A 25,928-nucleotide genomic window follows, 5' to 3' on the forward strand; every position below is an offset into this window, starting at 1 on the left:
AAGGCTCCCCGGGTCACAACACCAAGGCTGACAGAGTTCAAGAAGAGTTTGGATGATACTCTGAGGCACATGGTGTGACTCTTGGGGTTGTCCTGTGCAGGGCCAGGAGCTGGACTCGATGATCCTTGTGGGTCCCTTTCAACTCAGCATAATCTGTGATTCTGTGCAGTGCTACAAATCACAATACTATGCAACTAATCAATATGCAATATGTAAAAATCGAATTTTGCTTGAGAGAGAAAAATGTGTGAGAAAAGAAACCATTTCTTTATGAGTAAGTTTCCTGGCTTTCCCAAACACACTGAAAACAAGAGAAATATGCAGCATTTCCCTCACGTATGATACTTGAGATTGAAATGGTTCTGTGATTGTGCAGCCAAAGGGCACTGTTGTGTGAATGTGTGCAGTAAACGGTGCTTAGTGTGAAAGAGATTCGGTGCAAAAATGACATCTGTAATCCCCTCTGAACCTTTCTAACTTCTCATACTTGGATGAGTAGTGTGTCTTCCCACTTTTAACTCTCTCACTCAGTCTCTTGGGACCAGGTCTGTATGGAATGAGGGCTTGCATGTGTGCACTCAACACATCATCTCGGGAGGATATGTAAGCAACAAGCACTCTTCAGTGCTTTTAATGAATTGTTCTGAAAACTGTTTATCAATGCATGACCTGTTTTGGTTTCCCAGGCTGCTGTACAAGATGCTAAGGGGTGGAAAATGCTGTGATTCTATAACAGTTTCCTGCTAAATTTTCCTAAATATTTTTATACAAATGAAGAAATACGCGCAAATCTTCCTTCAATGAAAAAGGAACCTATATAAAAATCCTGACAACTTGATCATATATCTGGATGTTGACCAGAGAGTTAAATCATTCTGTTTATGGCCACACTCACCATCTGCCATTGGGAGTTGATGCAGTTGCATTTGCGGAAAAGGTATCTTTCTCCAAACTGGTGAATGTGAAAAAAGCACCTTCCTAAAACAGCTTTAAATTTCTGTGTTCAGTTAAATCTTTTTCATTCTGAAGTTCATATTCTGTCCTGTTTCTTATTTATGACATATCCATCTTTGGAGCTTCCTTATGCATGTGTGAATGTATGTTTCTGAACGAATGCTTGTAATGCCAGGACGGGTTCTCTAATAATTTGAAATAGTGAGTTTATTTACTCATTAAAGTGCTTGCCAATTTTTCCTTGGTTTTTTGGTCAGAATTTTAGTGATCCTCAGTGGTTTTTTTCCCTATCTCATTCAGAATACCACAAGAGTCACTAAATGTATTTTAGACAGCAACAGGTAATATCTGTGGTTGGACAGAGGAGTATATTCTGTGATGGACATAAAAGATGGGCAATAAGAATTGTAGGTTGACTTTCCTTTGATGCAGTATTGGTTCTCTATGAATAATTTTACCATGCCAACACTTGGATTTTGTGACACTACATCACAGCTGGGTGTTGATGGTGCTCAGTATGTAGCCCAAGACCTGGACAAAAGCTGAATTGGAAACTGGAACTTCAAGTGCTCAAAGTTCAGTTGAGGGAAGGCTGAGCAGGAAGAGGAGTGGGATCTGTCTCTTTCAAGGGTGTGTTTGTAAATGCTTCCAGCAGTGTTTGTAAATGCTTCCAGCAGTGTTTGTAACTTTTGTGTAATCAGTTTAAATTTCCTGATATTTCTGCCTTCCTATAGACTGCCAGATCACAGCAGTGACCTGGAAAAGGTGGTGTTGGTTATGGAGGGTTCCTCCCTTTTTGGTGTGTTTCTCTTCCATCCTTGTTTGGCTAGAGGAGCACAAAAATTCCTGAATGATATTCAGCTGCTTATCAAACTTTTCCATAGAAACTCAAGGCTACTATGATGTACCAGTTAGCCAAGGCTGTGTCCTCATTCAGCTTCAGAGTAAAATTGCACAAGATGTGTGCAGTGGCTGCCATCCAAGGGGATTTCTTTCAACGTATTTCTGTTTGGGGGTTAAAGAATTTGGCTCAGAGGTGTCAAAATAGTGGCAGCCTGCTACCCTCAGGCAGCAGAGATGCATGAATTACTATGGCATAAAATGACCAAGCAACCAACAGACTCCTTTCCTTGTCCCCCTCTTTGGTCCCTTGCTTTTCTTCCTACTAGAGTCAGACTGTTTGGGTACCCTATACAAAGTTTGTCACTCTATTCAGACTTTCAGGGTGAGGGTGAGGACATATGAGTATCTATCCTTACTCTTTTGATTTTGGGTGAAGTCCAAGATTGGATGGCACCTGTTTTCTAGATCTGGATGGGCTGCAATCCAAGTTGATGGAAATGTCATGAACAGCTGATCTGGAAGCAAGGACTGTCAAAACACTCATGTTTTACAACCTTCAGACCATTTTTAGCACCCAACAAATAATAATGTTCTGCTGTACTGAGCAACAGCAAACCTCCTGTGTTCTTTCTGTTCTTTGTCTTGAAATTTTGCTGTGAAATGCATCAAATACTGTTGCTTTCAAATTCCAAATGTATGTACTGGTACAGTCATAAAAACCAAGCCTTGACTCTGAACCTGTCCTATGCCTGATTAGGTCTGATTAGTGCCTTCTGAGGCTATTTCTAATGAATAAAAATGGTAGAAGCTTGTTCTAAATTAACTAAAGCATATTATGAAAGAAGTTAAAACCAATACCTTATAAGCTGTGGTGGGATTTTTCCTAAGTCTTGTTATATGGTAGAGATCAGCCAGGTATAAAAAAATATAGGTTTTACTGCTGTGTCCAGGCCCAAATAATTTCAACATGACTTTGTTTTGTATTAGAATCTGTGCTTTCTCATGCTAAATATTTCCTCAATTTTTGTACATGGCCTCCTGGAAAAAAAAAAAGGTATAGGAGATGCCATGGTGGTGAAGATTTTATAAAAGTGTTGCTATCCTGTCTGATTTCTATAGGCAATCCCTTTGGATATGGGGTTGGTGGGCTGTCCCTGGTAACAAAGCAAGATCCTTCTAATCAGGTTTTAAGATGAGGGTTTGACTAAATTTATGGATCAGGTTATTTTATTGGGAGAAGAGCTTGCCAGATCTCTTTGGCAATGCTCTCTTTTCACTTAAAGACCTTGGTGTAAATCTTCTTAATGCTTCAGCTGCAAAGGAAATTTCAAAGAATCTTTCCCCACTCCTTACCATCGCACTATCATCTGTGTAAATCATCTTGCTTACTCATTCTCTTAGCTACTTTAGATTGTTAGTCTTAATGACAGGGCTGCAGTAAAAGTGGGGAAAAAAAGTATTTTAAACTGTCATTAGTCCATAAAACTTTGATCATTTATAGTAAGTGGAAATTCATCTTAGATTTTTAAGAGAAGGGAGAGGTCAGTCAGACCATCCTTACTCAGTTCTGCACCCGTGTAATAAAGCACATCTCAAGAGAAAAATAGAAAATGGAAATGCAATTATTAAATGTTCTAAGACTTGGATATAGCTAGTTTTTAAGTTATAAAATATGACGCAAGAATGAGAATTGAGGGTTTTTTCCTTGAACTTTTCCTGTACTTTATACTTGAATATTTAGAGTAAGAGTAATTTTAATGGCCCAAATTTTGGTGGCAGTAAATAATTTCAGAATTACCACTGTCATCATTCATCAGTTCCTGAAAAGTAAATGCCATGGTACTGAAAAGGGACTTTTTGTTTATATTCATTATTTGCATTCATTTTTAATAACTGTGATAATGTGTGGGAAACTCTTTCAGGGTGAATGTGGGTCCAGTGCAGAGAAATCTTACAATAACATTAGTATTTTTGAGTTAAATCTTTAGAAAAGCTTTTAGTGAGACAGAAAGTCTTCTTGGGACCTTATGCTATATTGATGCGAACTTCAACCACAGCCTCTATATTTGCCAAACTTTTTTGCTATTGATAAACTCCAGTGCATGACCAGACCTTAAGTATTCTGAAAAGAGACTTCTGCTGTAGTTTTTAAGATAAATCATTTGACAGATTAAGAGTCAGCCACCTGAAATGCTAATACTTTATGTATGAATCTCTTTGAACCTTCAGATGAATTTTGGATTACCTGAAAACACAAGTACTTCTGAAGTATGCAGTTTTCATTCAAAACAATTCTCTTAAAAGAGTTCCAGAGTTCAAAGGAATGTGTAAGTATTTAGGAACTTGTCTTTTGGAGGGGTGTCATGGTCATTACTGAATACAAGTTATTTTATTTGCATAAGTATTGGACTAGGAGTATGTGTGTATTTTGGGTGGGTTATTTTTTTTTAATCCATATTTTTTATAGCACACCAGAGGATTCATTCCTGGATTCTGTCAAGTATCATTCTAGTTCAGTCAGTGACTTTTTCCCCCCAAGTCTTTCCAAACTTATGCAAAACCTTTTTAAACCCTTTTTTTATTGTGCTTTGTTTCAGTAGAAACAGACAATTGTAATGATTATATGAAAATATAATTCTCCCTTTTAAACGAGTAGCATATATAAAATACACTGTTATGCCTGTTACACAGAATAGCCAGGCTGATTCTGGAATACATTGGAATACTCCTGGACTTTGCTGGTGTATTTGTGAAGTGGTGCAGCATGTGACTTTGGTGTTCTGAACTCACACTTTTGTTTTGCTGTTCCTCTCACATAAAAATTAACAGGCTTTAACAGGACTAACCATCCATGCAAATGGAACAAAATAGGACATGGACTATTTTTCTTAAACATGCACACATCTTTTGGGTAAATGCAAACATTGTTTTGAGAGAATACTGTACTATGCTGAAGAGGTTTGCCATGTTTCTCTTTCCCTGATCATTTATATAAAGTCAGGTTAGACAAAAGAAGAGGCAAGCACTGGGTAAACATTCTTATTGAATTTCAAGCTGGATTATGAATAATTATTTTGAAGTATTAGAATTGAGCTTACAATATATGCATTTCAAAGGTCTTGTTCCTGGCTTGCTTTATTTAGCATCCTCACAAATAGTTTCTTATTATTGATTTTTGTTGTTGTGTTTTCCTACAAGATTTACTACATGTACTAGAGTTGTCCTTCTCACTATTTCCTTTTCTTTTATTGGCTCCCTTAGGACATCATTATCCTTTGAATAAGCACAGAAAACTGTGTTCTTCTTCTCCTGTTTGGATTTCTTCCATACTCTTTATTTCTATTTGAACCATAGGACTGGTCAGGGAATTCAGAATTAACACTTCGTTCCACATTCTCTTCTTTGCCTAATTGTGTTGCAACTAATATTGTCCTCAGGGTGTTTAATAAAAGCAGACAGGAATGCATCCTGACAAAACAGTAGGGTAAGGGGCTGGAATGCACAAGATCACAAATTATGTGCCAATGTTCTTAAACTCAAAAGAACTACTATAAAAAAGTTTGCAATCAGAACTACTCTGTCAGGTGGAAGTATATGTCAGAATCACAGTAAGACATCCACAAAGAAGGAGAAAATCATTATTCTTCTTGCGGATCCCTTATCCTTTTCTGCCCCATCTATCTTTCTATATAGTCTGAATCCTACTTTGCATTTATGAAGAAAACTCCTTTAAAATGAAGTTATAATCCAGTGGATGCAACCAATTTCACTTCAGCCGTGGGAAAGAGAACAAACGAAGATTTGCTTTCAGTGTGCTTATCCTGAAGGCATGGATAGTTTCTGCCATGGTTTCATGAAAAAGAGATACTTAAATGGCACACTTTCTACTGACCCTAAGATTTAAGTGAATTAAAAAAAAAAATGAAAGCAGAAAAATCTTTATATTAGAAAGCTGAACAAGAAGAACTTTTCATCCTCATTTTGTCTGTTCTCCAAAGCTTTGACTTCTGGAAAGGGAACAAACCCCTCCAAATTCCAGCTGGAGCAGGTATGAAAGAGAAAAGTGTCGGGCCTTTCAAAAAAAAAAACCCTAAAAGCAAACCAAAAGGCACCCTCTTAGTTCAGGATGTCAGTGATGAGCTCTGCTTTAATTGCAAGGATACAAACACTCAGCAAACTGCAGAGCTGCTTGAAGTTGATGCATCACATAAAAACACAGTCAGACTGTGCTGTTGCATTGTCTTTTCTTTAGTTTTGATTTAATTGTTTTTAAATGTAAACCAGATTTACTCAGATTTAATTGTATGCTGCTAGTCCTGAACCACGAACCCTTCACTCTATTAGAAGCATCACAGAGGTTTAAGTGAGAAGCACTTTTAGTAAAATTATTCCTGTTCCTTTGCTTTGTTATCATATCAAAGTCTTCATGTTTATTGCTTTATTATGCATTTGTGTTTGAATGAGCAGCTTAGTGAGGCTCCATCTGCTCAGCTCTGGTAGAGTCCAGGAGGATGTGAAGGATTCGGTTACAGTGTTTGAGGAGTAGGAGATGACTCCAGTACCGTGGCCAACACTCCCTTCCCTCACTTCATAGCTCTGTAGATTAACTGGAATTAGTAAAAGCATTCACAGCTGCACATGGAATATTACAGAAAACATGATGGCTTCATGTTTGCCTTGCATGTGTTCATTTGCCTACAAATACGCGTAGACTCTTGTTCTAATTTTCCCTTTTTTCCTCTATTTTTTTTTCTTTCTATTTTCTCTCCTGAGAAAGTGCACAAGCAAAAGCTATTTTGGTCAGTGTAGAGGACCATCATCATTATTTTTGTTTCCATTTATCTCCATTATACAAAATCTTTCAAAGTGTGTTCTAAAGACTCACATACTATTGAGGTCAGAATTTGTAGTTCCCCAGTTACTCCATCCAACATTTTAAAACATACACAGTGTATTTTCTCCTTTCAAGCCTAAATTTATTAAATTTATTAGATAAATCATGCTATCAGACTTTCTTTATCAGACTACTGAACATGTTGAATTTGAGAACACCAAGCTTTACTTTTCCTTTGGATTCAGCAACATCAGTTCCTCAATCTCATTGCAGTTTGATATCTCTACTCAAGCCTTGAGTATGGTCATCTCAGTGAGATTAATTTGGGCGTCTCAATCTAGAACCATAAACTGATGATTATTTCCCTGTTCTCTTACACATCACTGAAGAATATTTGTAAATTTTGCTTCAAGTTCTCATTCTATGTAATTTTTTATCGTTTTCATCATTTTTTCTTGCATCTTGAAGATCACATTTGATCCTGAAAAGGAAGCAGCTTTTTTGCTGAATAGTCTTTCTGGTTTTATCCCCTGTGGCCACTGCATATTTATAACATCATTCTGGGTGGGTTTAGCTCAGTGTGAAACTCTTTTTACTAGCTTTTAATCTTCACTTGAAACAGAAGTACCAAGTATATTTTGAATTTAAAAACCTTCTAAACCTAAAGGATGGTTTTGGGCCAGTAATAGCCGGTAGTTTCAAAAGGTTAAGCTGCCTGGAAAATGTGACAAGATGTACTTATAAAATTAGTGATAAACCCAGCCTGTATAAATCCAGGTTTTTGATGTACATTTTAAATCATGCAATTTTAAATCGGTCTTCTATGCTGGCATCTAGGACTGGCATAGATGACAGGCAGCTGCTGAGTCCAGCTCTCGTTTGTATTTCTGCAACCTTTACAGAAATGTCATGGCTGGGTGTGGGATTTGGTTGTATTAACACTGATGGTACTTTCCAGAGAACCCTTTGGTTCCACTGAAAGGAGGCATGAAGAACATCTCAAAATAAAGCAGATTTTACCACTTAGGACCAGATCTGGACATAAGTGGTGTTGTGATACCTGCCTGAGTCTTCAGCTGGTCTGAAACATCAGCTCAGTGTTGTGACTGGCACTGCACAAACCCTGCAATCTCGGGGTGTCCTGGTTACTCCAACCCAGTGATCCTCCACAGGCTGCTTTCCTTCTGTCAGTTTAATTCTGTTCTTCCTCAGTGAGGAGGAACACAGACCTCTCCTCCCTCTGTGCTCCTGAAGGAGAGAGCCATCAGCAGGGAATCACTGCCCTTGTACAGTCTGCAGGCTTGGTCCTAAGGTTCTGTAAGTGTGTGAGTGCTGGCTTTAAGGGAGAAACAGGAATTCAACCAACCTCATTTCATCCTTTATCTGACTTGGCTTTGTCTAATAACATAAGGAGAGCCAGCAAAGTGTAGTTTTGCAGCATGCTGGGACACAATCTAATTTTGGATGGATTCTATGTACTGCTGCAGGGAGCTGTTGAATTGTTGTGCCATCACCAGTTATACTATTTTGCTTGAGGATGTGCTCAGATTCTGTCTAAACAATAATTAAATTTTATTTGTAGGGGATGGCTGAACGTGCGGAAAGACAGATAAAATAATCAAGGACACAATTATTCACAAAATCAATAGAAATTCTAATAGTCTTATAAAGTGGCCCACTTAATTTCTTTCATATGGCTTCTGGGTTGTTCATATTTCATATTTTTCCCATGTAGAGGTCAATTAAATTTTTAAGTAATTAAATACATTTTTTCACTCACCTTCAAAGGCCACTGTACATCACCAATTTATATAAACTACACTTGCACAGCCTATTTTTAACTTCCCATACTTGAACAAAGTGTCTGGTTGTTGACCTTTGCAGGGTCACACCTGTGTATATTACTGAGTAATAGCCAATTTGTTGTTCTGATCTTTAATGTGCTCCGCACATTTGATCAGACCTACAACCCAAATAATCTAAGTTAATTTTATTTAAAGATACAGAATAATGTTTGCTGGAAGATCAGGGAGATTTGTGTGAACAAATCAGAAATTTTTGCTGTGACTCACAATTGCCTAACAATTTCAAGAAGAAATACGACTATTCTAATATTTTGTGACTTTTTTAATACTAAAATTTACTTCAGAATTTAAACATCTCCATATATATGAAAATGTAAACCAGAGAATCTCTTAATTTAAAAATATTAAACCTCCATAATTTCACTGTAATAGAACAGATTAAAATTTATCTTTATGCATGTGCTACTGGTACCTAATGAACAGACACCTGCTGACATTGTCTTCTTTCACTAAAAGTGAATGTCAAAATAGATTATATAATATATAAATATTTTCAGATCTTCTATTTATCTATGAGTTCATCTCTTTCCACAGATCTGCTTGTCAGATAGAAACAGGCCCCAAAATAAAAAGCATAAAATTCAATTTCTGCTTTTTAATTATATCTCCATTTAGAAAATGCAAACATATACAAAGATTAACATACAGAAATACATTTAAATTTGATGAGCTTTTAAGCATCAAGTTATTTAATGAAATGGTGGAGTATGAAGATGAGCAGAACACATACTCCAACTAAGGCAATAGACTGCAGCACTGCTGTTACTGTCAGTCACAGGTTTAAAATACTCTTGATCACCAGCCTTTCCGTCAGCAACCTTGAATTAAATTCCACAAAGCTCCTAATTACAGAAATGTACCATAACCTCCTGAAACTAGGGATTTGTTATTGTGCAAGAGACTTGCTAAATCATTTAGAGATGAGCTCCCTGCAAGTTAGTATGTGTATTATTATTATTCACATTGTATTGCATGCATTAAAATTATTTACTTTACCAGTGTAAGACCAAAACAAACAAAACAAGCCCTAACAAAACTGGATGAATTTTTTTTTTTTGCTAGATTACTAACTAGTATCCACGAGCCATCTGCAGAGGGCTCAGGCACCTCAGAATATTGAATACTTCAATTTCCTCTCCGTTACTACATCCCAGTTCTCAAGGCCACTTCAGTGCCTATTTGTCATGCCTGGGAGCACCTGAAATCTGATTTTTCTTCCTCATCGTGCAGCCAACACAAACACCAAAATAGAAAGGTCCATAACGGGATTGGAAAGTTTAGTGGACACGACACTTAATCAGTGCCATGAAATTTGTTTTAGCTATACTTTCATATGCAATCAGAACAAGAGGTGGTATTTTAATTTTTCAAGGTGACACAAGAGTTATTAGAAACCTATCCTTACATACTGAGACAAACTGGGCTGTGGGCTTCATTTCTGCCTAAAATGGGAGTGTAATGGAGTATGGATCCTGAAAAAAATTGGGATTGAGATGTTATCTGATGTAATATTCCAATTCTGCCTAGCAGATTGACTTCACAGGGATTCACAGGGAAGCTCAAACCATGTACCATATGTCACCAAGCAGCTACTCAGAAGGGTTTTTTTGTTATTTCCCCCTGGTCAGCATTGAGATCTGTCTTTCCCTTCCAGGCTTCTGAGCTCTGCCTTTCCCTTCCAGGCCTGTGTGTGGCTCAGCTGCTCTGCTGACATTTGGTTGTGGAACAGCAGTTGTGCTGTTTGGGGACCTGCTCAGCGGAAATTGCAGAATTTGCTGTTTTGAGCTGAGTTACTGAAACGTGGATTTCAATTCTACGTCTTTGGACTGTAAAATGGAACAAACACACTGAGCAGGGCATCTTGTTTCCTGACTCCTCCTCTCTGTGGCCTGGATGCATGGCTGGTCCTGTTCAGGGATGCAGTAGGATGCTCTGTAGGTGTTTTTATGGAAGTAAACTGGTAGCGAGCACGTAGAGGTGATACACTCTGTGCATAATTTCTTAGCTGATGTTCACCCCTATAAATTATTCTGCATGAGTTTGATTATTTTCTCAATTTGGAACACACAAAGGTGGTGTCTTGTGTTCCTGCTCATTTCCACGCTGATCAGTTTTGGTGCAGTTCAGGTAATGGTTGATTTAGAAGTACATGCACAGAAGGGTGTTTGTGTATGTGTAGGTATTAAATGTTTGTAGGCACTGTCATTTTTAATCAGCATCTGAATCCCGGCAATTTTTTTCCCCATAAAAACCTTAATTTTGTTTTCGAAGACCCAAATCTTGTTGAAAATCAATGAATTCGGACATTTAAAGGTAAGTTCTGGCAATTCCTGACTACAGAGTTTTAGAAGTTATTGTCATTGCCTGTGGCAGAGCAAGGAGCCAGAGGAGCTGACAGAAGAAACCAGAGCTTTAAGCACCAGAACTAACTGTCTATTGCATCCTTTGAAACTGCTATTGATCTAGTTTAAGTTATATATACATATATGTAGTTTTATATATATATATATATTGACCTAGTTATATGAGTCCAGGAACAGTGGTGCCTACAGGATTTGATCTGTTTCTGCTCATACAGACAGCAACTTTCAGCAGATGGAGGTGGTGGGCAATAAATTTCAAATCACTGGTACAGCAACTGGCAACCTTTTCTTTTAACAGCCTTGATTTTCTGCATTACTTAAACTCTTAATCTTTCTTTTTCCTTATTTTTTTTTTATTTTTGGCATCTGTTAAACTAAAGAGAAGTAGATCTGGAGGGTAATGGAGTGAAATTATTAGCCTTTTAGAATCAGATGATAATTAAGCCAACTTGAGAAGATCACTAACTATAAATAATGCCAGTGAAAACAAATTTGCTAATTCTTATTTATATTATGGCTGCTTTTGGACCCCTTTGTATTCTTTGAGGCCGTAAGATCTTTAAAGTCCATAACAGAAATGAGAGAATGGGCCTTTTAAATAGTTTTAATTAAGCAGCTTAACCAGCTTAATTAAAACTTTTCAAGTGTGGTGGTGTTTTCCTAATGGTAGTGATTTGTTCAGTCATTTTTCCTGTGCGTTTCCCATCCTGGGGAAAGCTGAACCACTTGAGTGCACCAAGATGGCAGAGAGAAATAATTTCTGCAGAGAAGAGGATCTGCTAATTTGTAATATGTCAGTGACAGCTGAAATGTGCCAGTCAATGGATTGTCTCGTGTAATGGAGGACATGCAATGTTACAGCATTTGCTGGAATGTAGAGACACCCCATAACATGTGTTTTATTTCTGCTTCATCTCATTACAGATGCTAAAATAAGCACTAACATGTTTTATGCAGCAGAAAAGTAATCTTTGATTTTTATTCTGCCTCTGGCTGGGTTCAGCTATGTTTTGTGCAGTGCAGGAATGTTGTGAGTTGCTGGTTTTGGTCATTTCTCTTTGGGTCTCTCTTGCTGGCCACTGTTGGTGCTTCAGTGGTCCTGATCTGCACTTGGCTAGTTCAGAATTGGTGCTTAACACTTAGCCTGTAGAGATACTGAGCATTCCAGAGACTGCCTCTTACATCAGCCAGAAACTCTCACTTGTGCTGTTATCTTTCACAGCACCTGTTATTAAAGCCTGTCTTTTCCACTCAGATTTTCTTTGAGCAGTGTAGCAAATAAAAATAATCGGTTGCAGTGGTAACAAAACAGCATGTAGTAGGACCTTGTTCCCTGCAGCCTGGCTCCTGCTGCCCATGGATATATCTTGAATCAGTTTGTTATACCCCTTGCCATGATGTTAAAATTTCTATCGTGCATTTCTGATATTCTGATTACTTTATATGCATTTATTTAGCATATACTCAGTCTCCAATCACAAGCAGCACCACAGGCTCTTTAAATGTTACCCTTGAAAACCTCAGAGTCTCAAAACTTCTTTTTATACTACTGCTGGTGTCTTTGGGAGACATTTATTAGTTAATAAGATACAGGTATCCTGTGTCACCATTACCTAGTTTGGCATTCACTATCTCAAGTCCCTCTCCATCATTCTGTTTACACAGACACGGTAGTTAAGATCATGTATTTCTCTACACGTAGTATTCTTCTAAGTTACAGTTTTTAACAAATTTTATCAAATTTTCTACCCAGCCAGACATTTCAGACAGAACTCGGGGAAGTTCTAATAATCGTAGAAAATATTGCTGAAAGGGGTCTTGGTGAAATATGCATCCAGTGTGGGGTTTAATTTCCTTGCAAAGGCTTGTCATATCTGCGATATGTGACACCTCAAAATTAATTTTCTGCTTGTCATTCTCCATCATATGTTTGTGTGGTGGGTTATTCCTGCCCCTGTGTGGCACTGCCTGCATTCCTACACTGAAATGCATCTTTTTAAGAACATTTCTCATTTTATTGTTCTACGAGTTCTATTGTTCTATTGTTCTCTAATTATAATCCTACCCTCCAAAGTTGTCACCTGTAAATTTAACCATCATCCAAACAAATAATTAGAACCTATTTACTAATTCAAAGCCAGAATAGGCCTGGGAGGTCCTTCTGATAGAAATAATGCCCTGCCTCTGTTTCTATTTTTAGAAATTCTCTTTATAGGCATATTCAGTTTCTCCTTTCTCCCAAAATCTTTTCTGCTCTCCTGTTGGTATGCATGCTGGATACCTCCTATCTCATCTGGAATAGATCCTGGAACTGCCCAAAAGTATAGATTTTTCCTGTGAAGTCCTTGAATTTTTCAAGTCTTTCTTATTATTCCGTTCCACAATCTTCCTTTCCAGGCAGTCATAAGCTCATCATTTCCTAAAATGATGGGAAAAATTAGATTGGATGGGACCTTCTGATTTATTCAATACCTCTCCCAGTTTCAAAGCAAGACTGACTTCAAAGTTAGACCAGACTGACTGGGGTCTTGCTCCATCAAGTTCTGAGACTCTCCAAGGTGGAGGCTTCCACAGCCTCCCTGGATGACCTGTTCCAGTGCTTAACCATGCTTGTGATGAGAAGCATTCTTCCTTAAGTAAAATAGAATAAATATTACCTCATTGCAACTTGTGCTTTCACTGTGTGCCTCTTGGAAAAGCCTGGCTCTGCCTTCCCCCGTAGCTGCTGTGAGACTGCTGTTGGATTTCCACCTGCCTTGCTTTCTTGTCTCCATTTAACATCCCTCTTTCCATAGCCTGTCCAGTGTTCCAGCCCTCTTACTATAACTGCTCTCTGCAGTCATTATTGTTGTAAACTCACATCTTGTTTCTAATCTAAAGGGTTAACTTGACCGAGAATATAAAGTGAAATGATCCTCCTGCCCTTTACTTTTTTTTTGTAAAGATGTTTTCCTCCTCTCATCCTGCATTTTTTCACCTGATGTAGAGTTGGTATTTTAGATAAAAATGAACTCTGAGAGTTCCTGTTTTCACTACTTATTTGTTTGGAGACTTCATTGCATTTTGCTGCTTTTCATACTGAGAATGTTATTTCCCTAAGAAAACTGAGCTTCATGGCACCCTTTCAGGATAGAGCACAGCTGTCTGATCTTATCCAGGCCTGACAGATGCCTACACTTCTCACCAAGCTCCATTCTGTTACTGAAAGAATTACCTGTTTCTGTAATCTCTGCATTTAAAAATGATCTGCATACATATGCTTGGAAAGTAGGGTTTATTTTAATAATGTGAAGGAAAGACAATCAGATGTTAGAGAGAGATGTCATAGCAAGTAGAATTACTTTTATCACTTACTTGTTTCATCACCCATTTCAAGTGTAATGTCTTATTTATATTGGTTTCTCCTTTGGAAGACCACATAGCAATTTCCAAATGTTTAATTAAAACCTCACAACACTACTGTGAAGTGAATGTAGTAAATGAACGAGAGAAGATAAGGCTTTTCTAAAGCAACTTGTGTTTTAAGTAAGTGTTTTGTTACATGAGCATTTTGTCTGTCACCAGAACAGGGGACAATTTCTTTGGTGCATCACAGTTTACTTGTATCAAGATGTCAAAACCTTTCAAGGAGCTAGATATCTGTAGGGGTTTTTTGGAGAAGTTGTTTATTTGTTTTGTTGTGTTAACATAAATCATAACCCTCACCTGGTTTCAGAAGGGGTCCACAAAAAGTTCCAGTGACCCAGTTCCACAGCTGAGGGGTCAGGAATGAGAAGCTGGAGGAAGGACTGCCTTTACTTGGCCTTCTGCATATAGAAGAGATCTCCCAGATCTTTCACCTTTGCAACATGCTGTTTATTTAGCTATATTATATAAACTTTTTCTCTCTGCCTTGTACTACATGCATATATCCATCCTGATTTTCCATATGGTGTAATTTAGGTACCTAATTGTAGCATAGCAATTCATGAGGACATTTCTTGGTTGTCTAAATGATGACAAATATTTAAATAATCCTTAAAACAACAACAGCAGTTGCCCAGCTCATGCCCAGTTGCACCACAGTTCTTGCAGATCCAAGATATCAACTTCTCACCAGAGGCTGCTTGGGAGTCTCAGAGCAGGCACCAAATACACCTCATATGCACTCCTGGAAGGCAAATGAGGGAGGCTTATGATCATTAGAGCATTTGTAAGGGTAAGAGTTGACCTGGACCTGAACCAGGATTCTTCCTGGCATCACAGAATATCCTCTGTGGTGGGTTACTGGTTAGTCTTCTATCCATGCCTTTTCTTTATCCTCCCTCTCCTGAGAAAGCCACAGAATATCCTCTGTGGTGGGCTACTGGTTACTCTTCTTTATCCAGGCCTTCTCTTTATCCTCCCTGTCCTGAGAAAGCCTGTATTCATTGCTGTACAACTTCAGAAATGGGATGAACCTTCAAGGATTCTGAAACTCTGTATTATGTTGTAATAGCTAAAGGATATCACTTGAAATGAGACACTGGGCTGCCTGGCTATCCATGTACATCCAAATTTTGAAAAAGTTTTTGAAGAAATACGTTCACAGCAGCCAGTTCAGTTCTTCTTGCTATTAAGTAATGCCCTTTTTTTTCCCCTAAGCTTTCATAAAACTCTATGGTATTTTTTATCCCAATAATAGTCTTCTCTTTCTCTTCCACATCCTCATGTTGATTCTTTAGAAACACTTTTCTTCAACCCGCAAAGGATTCCTGGAATAAGAGATCTCCCAGATCTTTCACTTTTGCAACATGCTGTTTATTTAGCTATATTATATAAACTTTTTCTCTCCGCCTTGTACTATCCACTATCTCTTACTATTAATCAAGACATTACTAATCTCTTTTCACAAGTGTTATTTAAACAGTGAGTTCACGTTTTATACATATTTTTTTGGTGGGATTGTCTCAATATAGGGTTTACAGTGCAAGAGGAAAACACAGAAATGTGGCACTGACTGCTCATACTATGGACTCTTTCACTCATATACTGACTTGTTCACTCTGATGTTGGAATCTGTTGAACTTCCATTGATAAATCAACTCTTCCTTTCTTCTCCCCCCACCGTTCCTCCATCCTTTCCCTTCATCCAGCTCCCCCTGTATTTGGCACTTAGGATGTTGTGCAGGTCCTGAGCAGAGGAACTCACTTGTTCATTTTCCCAAGCTTCCCTTCTGTCCTGCCAATGCACACAGTAGTAGTTACATACACACACAAATATGCTGAAATCTTGTATAGAAAGATTTGAAAAAGGTAAAGAAAAAGATTAAATACTTTCGTCTTAACTGAGAAGGCTACAGAAAAGAGCTACTACCTTCGGGTTTATAGTTTATTGTTCAAATTAGTAACAAAAATACTGTTTCCTTTTGCAAATAAAAGCACATTTTGCAAACAAATACAGATTTTTGTAAAGAAGCAGATTTTCCATGAACAGAAACTTCTGTTTTGTAGAACAGAAATTAAAATAGTACCTAACATATGAAACTACTCTGACCTACATTACAATTAATTCATAAATAACCAAGAACTATGTTCAAATACTTCTTTAAACTTAAGCAGCAAAATCAAACAACATGATTTATTTATTTTGCTTGATGCTGTTTTCATACTGTGATGTAGCAGACTAAGTACAATGACTTATACAAAGTACTATGCTGGGAATATTTTACCAATCATTTAATAGGATCTGAGACCAAATGGTGTGTATCTCACTGTTTCTGCTTTATTCATGCATCATGTAAATCGAATAGCCAAGTGTTTACAGGAAAACAAAGATGGGATTGGCATCAGGCATTCCTCTGTTCACACATACAGAGCAGAATGCACTTAAAAATGAGTCAAAACCCAATGTCTGCAGCAGAACAAGAGGTTGTTCAGCACCTCTGGAAAAACCCACGTCATTCCAATGCCTCGCCACCACCTTCAAATTTTGACTTACATATTTGTGCATGCCATGAATAATGCTGCTCCATGATTAAAACACAAAAACTCATATAGCAAAAATTCAATAAAGCACCTAATGATGATGAGCTCTACAAGTGTGATCTGAGCCCTCAATTCATCTGTGTCTCCAGAAATTAAATTCTTTTCTCTCGGTTTATAGAAAACCCATTACAGAGTAACAGCTCAATCCTGTATCTTTTTTTTGCTCCTAGGGGTAGAGAAGTTTTACATTATAAATAAATTTCAGCAAAGTTCCGGATCCGTCCCCACTTAAATACATAGTGTTACATATATATAAAGATTCCTCAGAGAAATCACTGTTATAATTGTTTTGGATAGATATTATCTGTCTATACCATGACTATTTGTGCCACAGTGCTCTGGGGTCTAATTACTGACATGATCAATCAGTGCTACTAAATTGCTATATTATTAAAACCCTGAGAAAAGTTTTCAAGCCCAGTTGAATTCAACAGTTTATCCTGGGATAAAGAAGAATTTAATGCTACACTGAGATACATTAAACAGGAGAGAAGGCCAAGTCGTAAGGGCTTGCTTCTGCTTTTGTCACTGAAAAGCATTTTGGATAAACCCTACACAAAACCAGAGAGATAAAATCCCTTTTGCAGTACAAACACCAAATTCCTGTAGGATTGTACAAATTATTCATGAGAGTTTCAAGTCATGAGTTTTCAGCTAATAGTGTGGTGCAAAAGTGGACCTCACTTTTTTATACTTGTTTCCATTAATAAGTATATAGACATTCTATTAAATCCAAATACGATATATTTGCAAAGAAATACACAAAAACCTCTTAGAACTTTAATAAAATCACAACATTTTGAAAACCTGAAATGATTTTATTGTCTTACAAATTTCAAAACTCAGAGCATACTCAAAGCAGAATTTCCCCAAAATTGTTTGAAACTGCATTATGTTTTGTCATTTTAGAGTGTCATACAGAATGATACAGCTAAATTAATAAATTAGTATTAACTGTATCTGTAAAGGGGTCAGATGCTTTAATGTGTTCATAAGAGTGTAGGGCCTAACAGTAAGATCAGTTTTAATTATAGAGTAAATGCCTTTTTAAAAGATAAATTTTTTCAAATTAATTAAAAAAGAAGCCAAGAAGATGTCTTTGTGGAAATATATACCCACACCCACAGGCCAACACAAGATCAAAATTAAAAAGCACTTTGTATAAAATTTGTAAAGAGTTCCAGCTTCATGAATCAATGCCAAAGCAAAACAAAGATCATAGTCTGGCAACCATTTAAAGTTCCTAATTAAAAGCAAGATTAATGATAGAAACCTTCTAAAAACAAACAACTCTTCTCAATCCAGGAAAATACAGCGTGTATTTTTTAATAACTGAATAGACTGATGTGCTGTGACTTTGCTTCAGTATTTTTCTTTATTAGGATTCAAAGGAGAAGTTCATTCCAAGCTCTGAAGGACAGTAGGGTTTTCCTCATTGTGTCAAAGGAAAGGTGATCAGTGTGTTTTGGGGAGGGGAGAAGGGAAACTAAAACTATGAAGTTGTATGAGCAATATACCAAGATCCTGCCCTTGCCAAGTTCTTCATAGTGAATGCCAGAATTTGCTTTGCACTTATGTAAGGGAAGAAGAGAAAGTTCTATACAGAAAATAAAGTGAACAACACAGTGCTGCTCCTTCAGCTCTCACTTTTGGCTAAAGCAAGGCTGGCCAGGAGCCCTGAACAGATGGGATCAGGGGAATAAAAGGCAGACAAGTATTCTTTGCAGCACTTCTCAGAGTGGTACAGTAACTAAGCTTTTAAAAAATAGAGAGTGCCTCCCAATGTGACAAGTTAAGATTAATTAAAGTCTAATTAAGCATATTATAAATAGCTATAAAAACATTGCAAAATTGAACTATCCCTATATTTTTAAAAATCCTGCATTACTGGGGTTTAAGATTCTAGCCTGCTGCTTCGCTGATGTCCAAAACTGAAAACACAACATGCTTATTTGCTATTTAGAGTTACTCCTGAATATAAATATACAAGTTAATAAACAGAGGGGAGGTAAATGACCTCAGTGATGTTCAGGCACAATTTGGGAATGACCTGCGTAATGGGTAAAAGCCCTTGGGAAACCCTCCCTACCCCGTGCTTGCCAGGCAGATTTAGGAATATCCCATGCTATATAAAGGACTGGCACGACTCACACTGTTAATAAGAAAAGAGCATCGCTTACACTGCTCCACCTTCCCGTCCTGTCCTGGCTACGTCCCGTGCGGATGTGCTGCTGTGCCTGCGAACAGCCACCAGCAGCGCTTTCACTGGAAGTTTTCTGACTTTCTGTGAACACCTTAAAATAACCTTCCAGCATCACTGAGACCTCTCGGGCATGTCAGCTGTCAGTGTAAGGCCCCCTCCCCGGGAACTGGCGTGCAGCTGGAGGAGTGGGAGGCAGCGCTGCGTGCAGCCCAGGCTGGGCTGGAGGCGTAGGGCACAGCGTGTCCATGACAGCTTCCTCTGACAGGGCACACCGTGTGTTTCGAAGTTCAAGTTTCATCATGCGACACAGGTTCAGGAGACATCAGGATCAGGGCTTGGCTGCTTAGGTTTAACGTTTCTCGCGCTAAAATAGCTGCTGCACCAGGTGCAACCCTCCCAGCAGCGTTCGATTTCATTTTGCAAAAAAACACCCTGAACAAACCTCTCACAATGTGAAACAAAGTGCATATAGGCTTGAAAAGTAACTCGTTTAGGACTGTGCTATTTAAATGTAAACATGCAGCATGAGTGTGACGACGTTACCCAGAGCAGTGGTACAGTCAGTGCAGGATTGGTGTGAGAACCTCGGCCGGTTCAGTGCCCGCTCACTGCTGGACCAGCTGGTGGTTTCTCTCCTTCTCGGTGCTGTACAAGGGATAAAAACACAGATTAGGATGCACCAAGGACACCACTGATCCCTTTCGTTATGTCAATCCCAAACTTGCAGGGGATACCCATAACCGCCCTCTGCAAAACAGAGTTCCAAGAGGGGCGAAATCCCAAACTTGCAGGGGATACCCATAATCACCCTCTGCAAACAGAGGGGCGAAATCCCAAACTTGCTGGGCACACCGATAACTCTGCATAACAGAGCTCCAGGAGAGGCTATCAGGGGTCAGCCCTTACCCGCTGCCGCTGCTCGCTGAGGCAGAAGGTGCAGATGGGCCGCGGCGTGGAGCTGCCCGGTGGCGAGCAGGGCTGCGGGGACTCACGGGGCTGCGGGTTCTGCGGGCAGGGCTGCTCAGCGTCCACCCCGTCGCCGTGCCGGCGCTGCTGCAGCAGCAGCACGTTGGCCAGGTGCGAGATGTAGCTGGCCGCCAGGCGCAGCGTCTCCACCTTGGACAGGCGGCGGTCGGCGGGCCGGGTGGGGATGAGCCTGCGGAGGGCGCCGAAGGCCGAGTTGACGCTGTGTGTGCGGTGCCGCTCCCGCGCGTTCGCCGCCGCCCTCCGCCCCCCGCCGCCGCCGCCCCGCGCCCGCCGCCGCCGCCCGCAGCCCCCCGCGGGTCCCCGCGCCTGCCCCGCGCCCGCCGCGCCCCCGCCGCCCCGCATCGCGCCCGCCGCCGCCCCGCCGCGGCATCACTTTTATGCGCGGCAGGTGCCGCATCGCCCCTGCTCGCCCCGCGCCCCGCCGGCCGCGCTTGGCCGCTGCTCCCGGCCGGGGGCCGCCGCCGCACCTGTCGCGGCTCCTGCGCTCGGCAGCGGCTCCCGCGGGAAACCCCCCGCTCCTCCCCTCCCGCCCAGGGCGGAGCGCGGGGTGACGGGGAGCTGTGCCGGCCCCGGGGGACTCGTCTGCCCGGCGCCCTCCAGGCCGGGCGGCTCCCGCATCCACCGGTGTGACCGACTCTGGTCTCCTCGCAGGGTGTGCAAACCTCTGCGGGTTTTACCCGTTCTGCGCCTCCCCCCCCGTGCGCTGTGGCCGCCGTGCGAATGTAAATATTTGTGTATATCACAGAATCACGGATTCGTTTAGGCTGGAAAAGACCTCTGAGATCATCGAGTCCAACCTCTGACCTTGTCAATTATACACAGTAACTCTGTGAAATTAGTCAAAAGTGGGTTTTAATTGTATGTTTAGTGCACACGGAGTTCCCGGTACCGCGTTTTCACCAACCACCTCATCCATGCAGTGCTGGAGAAGCTTGCAGGGCTTCCATAAGACCCCCAGGTAATCACAGAATCAATTAGGTTGGAAAAGACCTCTGGGATCACCAAATTCACCTATGAGTGAACACCACCATGTCAACCACACCATGGCATTAAGCACCATGCTTGATTGTTTCTTGAACACCTCCACTGGCGGTGACTCCACCTCCCTGGGCAACCCTTTCCAGTGCTTGACAACCCTTTGTGTGAAAAAATTCATCCTGATGTCCAACCTGAACCTCGAAGCTATGTCCCCCCTGTCTTGTTCCTAGTTGCCTGGGAGAAGAGGCTGATGCCCACCTTGCTACAGCCTCCCTTCAGGTTATATTTTGGCTGGAGTGGACTAATAGAACAAGATTTCATTGCCTTCTCCAGCCAGCACTAGACACACATACAAATCCAATTTCTCATTCTGTTCAGAAGATGTGCCTGCCTCAACCATTCGCTTATTAAAAGGTCATCATAAGCACTAGTTGATTACACCTCTTTTCTCCATAAAAATTTGACATCCTGTCTGAGCTCAGAGACTCATGAAAGGTCATGGCGCAGGGTTTCTCAAATGAATCATCTCTACCTGATTAAGCAGCCTCAACTGACTCTTTTTTTATGGTCCTGGAAGCTTATTTGTGGCGGTGTTCTCAAATCAAGACTGGATTAGCAGAGTCATATCTCTCTAATCATGGATGCACACACATAGGGTAGACAGCTGCTTTGACATGTTTGGCTGGGAGTCATGCCCTCTCAAAATACAGCTGGTACCAACAAGCAGGGCTACATCTCTGCAGTGCATTCCTCTGCCAGAATGGCAAAGTGCTGGTTTATGCTTGTTGCACTCTCCCTTTGGACAGAGGTTGCAGGAAAAAATGGACAAACAGCTCTGTCAGACAGTTGCAGTGGTACTGTACCTTGGCAGCATGAACAACTTCTTTAGTGCAATTTTTATATAAATTACTCGGGAGAAAGAGGGGAAAAGGTTTTTGATTTACCATCAAATGATGTTTGTAAGATTTTTGTGATTTCCATGGGAAAATATTGATGCAATAAACTTAGCTTGAAGTTGAGATATTTGATAGCAAAGGCTGGAGAAATATGAGGCTGGATGGGCAGGTGTGTGCCATGCCACTGATCCAGAGGAGTTCCTTGGGGGTGAAGAGCAGGATGGTGCCCTTCATCACCTGAGGCTGCTACTGGTATTATCGAAGTCACAGTTTATGGCTTATTGATAAACCAAGAGTGGAAAAAGGAATAAGTGATATTCAGGAAGAAAATCATGCCATGTCTGCAAAGAAAAGCAGAACGATTTTCAGTGACATTACAGCAGTAGTTAATGCAGGGGTTAAGGACAAAGGGGTGGCCAAATGATGCTTGTTCTCTTTCCAAAGAGAAAAAGTAAAGCAAGAAACTTTTTTTTTTTTTTTTGGTCAGATAAGGAGTCTCGTAATAAGGTCAAAATGCTGGTGACTTTAATTACTGGGTTATTGATTGGGATAACATTTATGCAAGTGCTAGGGGGAGCATATTCCTCAAGGAAGGTGCAGTAGTGCAGCATTGCTGTTATTTTACAATTTGCTGAATTGCTAATAGCAAGCAAGAATGGGGCTGCGTGAATGTAAAGCAGAAGACTGGGCAGTATTTTATGTGCAGTGATAAGGTTTCGCCTGAAATTTGCCTTCGTGCTACACAGAGAAAGTTATCTGATATCCATTGTAAGGAAGTATTCAACAATATTCAAAAGACTGGAAATATGAAGTCTCTCACTGATTAGTTGCAGTCTAGTGGCTGGTATTTCTTTAATTTGCCTTTATTTTTTGAAGAATAGTGTTAATAGGAAATAAAAAAAAAAGAATTTTGAAGGAAGCAATTTGGAAAAGCTGTACATGCAAAGGGAGCAAGTTATTTAGAGGATAACAAAAGAAACAAATCTAAATTAGTAGTGCAGAATGCCTATGGTCATGGCAAAGAAACCTTGCAAATGTATTTCCATTAAATAGAAAATAAAACACAAAATCGTTTCACTTTTTTTTTTAAAAAAAGATATTTAGAGACGAAATGCCTTTAGAAAGCAGTACTTGAAAGTTTGTAGCATTCTCCACCTGCAAGTCATATTGACCTCAGTTAGACACTTGTTTACTCAAGAGCAGAAATGTGGTGTTATCCTATAGACAAAATTATTATTTTTTTTGTGCAGCTGTTCATATTTTTTTGCCTCACACTCTGGTGCTTCTTGCCACATGTGTTTTTTTGAAGGACTATGCTCCCTGTTGCTTGTCTTCTCCATTAAGGTCATTACACATGCATATATATTTTTATTTCCATATACAATATTGCTCACACACACGAGAAGGTATGTATATGTTGTAGGCAAAAGCAGCACAGATCTCTGGTATGGATTTCCAAGCCACTGACTGTCTTAAGACCTCCTAGTTTGTGTTTTGGCTTTGGCAAATATCACCATGGCAACCATTCCAAACACAGGTCAGCCATCCACACATGGGGGTGCTTCCAGTGGCTGCCAGGCTCCTGTGCTCATAGTGAGAGGAATAGTGACCAGCCCTGAATTTTGGTGGTGTTGTGAGCACACTTGGGAGCTGTTTGCCCTTGAGAAGGGGCACCAGGCACCCAAATTATGCAGTCTTGTCTGGAGTAATCTACGGTGTTCCTGTTCACTGCCTAAAGCTTTCTCATGATTGGAAGTGTAGGGGCAGGCACAGATCTCTTCTCTCTGGTGACCAGCAATAAGATCTGGGGGAACAGTATGAAGCTGTGTCAGGGAGGGTTAGCTTGGATGTTAGGAAAAGGACATACTCAGGTATGTGGAGGGATCCTTGGGGTGTCCTGTGCAGGGCCAGGAGTTGGACTTGATTATCCCTTCCAGCTGAGGATGTCTATGATTCTATGTATGTGTTAGTAACCAGGATACACCCTATATTTCAATCACACTTGACAGATTCAAGGGAGAGTCCAGAGGGATCTAACAAAGAGAAACAAATAAAGGATGCTGATGGCTGGAAAGGTCCACACAGCTGAAAATAATATATTTGACAAAATGTTATCCATTATGTGTCTGTCTGGGACTTTGGCTGGTGTGACAGCTGCTTCTGTCCTTCACAAACCTGGATGATGGAGTTGTCATTTTTATTGCAGTTCTTAATAAATGTGACAGTCATAAAATACCTGTTGATTGAAGGATGTTTTAAATGGCATTTTACCCTATACAGGTTCTGTGAGAGAATAATTTTAAAGAGAGAAGATTGAGGAATAATGAAAATATGGAATGGTACAAGAAAGTTTTTTGGAGAATGGGGGCTTGGGCAGAGCATGTTAGATGAGGAAAGGGTAATCATGAGGTGGATTTAAAGCTTCATGTGTTAAAGTCCTGTCAGGTGTGATGGTGAACCTTCTGGATTGTAATAAATATCCCCCACACATTCTGAACTATCAGTCTTCTACTGTAGTACAGGTTCCCAGGTAGGGGAGGAGCAGGACAAGCTCTGCACTGCTGATAGTTGATTAATGTGGGATCTAACATGTCCCTTCTTGATATTCTAGCCAGTCAGATTTAGCATGACACTTATCTCTTCCCTTGCAATCTCTTCACTTACAATCTCTGTTCTTCATCTGAATTGATCTGTGCCATGATTCCCCAGTGTCTTAATGAGTTTTCTGTGTGGTGGAGTTCTAGAGGCCTTGTTAAACTCCAGAGACATCCTTCCTACTGCATTTTATTTATACACCCACTCTGTTACTCTTGACAAAAAGAAGCTGAGTTGTTTATCTTATGTTTTTGTCAAAAAATCTGTCTTACAGTAATTTTCTCTGCTTTGGCTGCCCACAGAGGCAAATCCAAATATATTATTCACCTGTTATTTCAAAACCATTTAAACTTGCCAAATCTAAGTGGTGTTTTACATGATTCTGCTGATACTCTCAAAGTTGTTATTAACTACCTTGCAAGTAATTTTTGACAGTGGTTGCATTCAGCAAAGCAATGACAAGGCATGTTCTTTTCTCTGTTGAATTGAAGTGATATGAGGACAGTATATACCTGTCCTTGGAAACAAAACTTTTTGCAAGTGGTGTTTCTGAAGGGTTTTTTTGTTCATTAAGGCTTCCAGAGCCTTCCTTTACCTGCTGCCTTATTTCACTGCTTTTTAAATCCGTCCTAACTGAGCTTGATTGGTGTTTGGGAAGATGTTGTCTAGAACATTCAGTTGTTGTGCATGGTTTAGGGTCTGAGATCCTTCACCAATCCAGTTTGTGTAATGTTTTACTATTCCACATTCTGTGTTTTTGCCTTTTCACAGGCTAAGGGTTGCTAGGTCTGTTTTGCAATGTGTTATGATCCAGGCTTACTGGCTTGTGTCACTGATGGAGAATCTAGCTTCCCTGGAGTTTTTCTAGGTCGCTGAGAAGTATAAGAGTAGAATTTATAGTATTAAATAGGCATCAAATTTTTACACAGACCCATTTTTGTTTGGTTTTTTTTGGCTGTTGGTTTGATTTTTGGTTTTGTTTGTTTGTTTGTTTTTTTTTTAGTACGGGTGGAATGCTGCTGTAGAAACGCAACTGAATTTTAGTTATAAAAAATGCTGTAATAATGAACATGAACATGAGATGTAGAATCATCCACTTGTGTGGAGCAACTATTACAAAACTTCAAAATGCTTTTTGTGGTTTGATTTGTTCCATCTTCCTCTCCCAGTGATAACTAGATCTGCCAAAAAAAGCTTTTTTCCCCCCTATACTTGTAGTTCTATAATATGTCTTTATGAAGAGCACTGTGCTGTACAAGATTTCATAGGTACTTTCAAGAATGTATTTCTAAGAGTTTCTTTCAAGTGTTCAGAGCTGACAAATCTAAAGATATCCCCAAACTCATGAAAGAAATATAATTGATTTTATAATTACCAGAGCTCCTGCAATATTGCTGCAACTGA

The 25,928-nt window shown here is 39.8% G+C and overlaps 2 protein-coding genes across 2 annotated transcripts in view; both read right to left on the minus strand.

Moving 5' to 3' along the window:
- NXPH2 (neurexophilin 2) overlaps positions 1-19,684 on the minus strand; it is a 74,010-nt gene extending 54,326 nt beyond the window's left edge. Inside the window, exon 1 of the mRNA XM_051810318.1 lies at positions 19,612-19,684. The gene's annotated coding sequence lies outside the window, so the exon portion shown is untranslated. The remainder of the gene's footprint in view (positions 1-19,611) is intronic.
- Positions 16,196-24,628, minus strand: LOC127481265 (basic helix-loop-helix transcription factor scleraxis-like). Its single transcript, XM_051810326.1, has 4 exons — positions 24,594-24,628; positions 20,523-20,699; positions 19,975-20,224; positions 16,196-19,713 (listed from the first exon to the last, which is right to left on the minus strand). The coding sequence occupies exons 1-4, from the start codon at positions 24,626-24,628 to the stop codon at positions 19,663-19,665; spliced, it is 513 nt and encodes a 170-aa protein (XP_051666286.1). The 3' UTR covers positions 16,196-19,662.
- Positions 24,629-25,928: the final 1,300 nt, after the last annotated feature.

Source organism: Manacus candei, unplaced genomic scaffold (assembly GCF_025592945.1).
Source record: "Manacus candei isolate 608988 ecotype Guabito, Panama unplaced genomic scaffold, ASM2559294v1 h1tg000077l, whole genome shotgun sequence".
NCBI classification, from domain to species: domain Eukaryota; kingdom Metazoa; phylum Chordata; class Aves; order Passeriformes; family Pipridae; genus Manacus; species Manacus candei.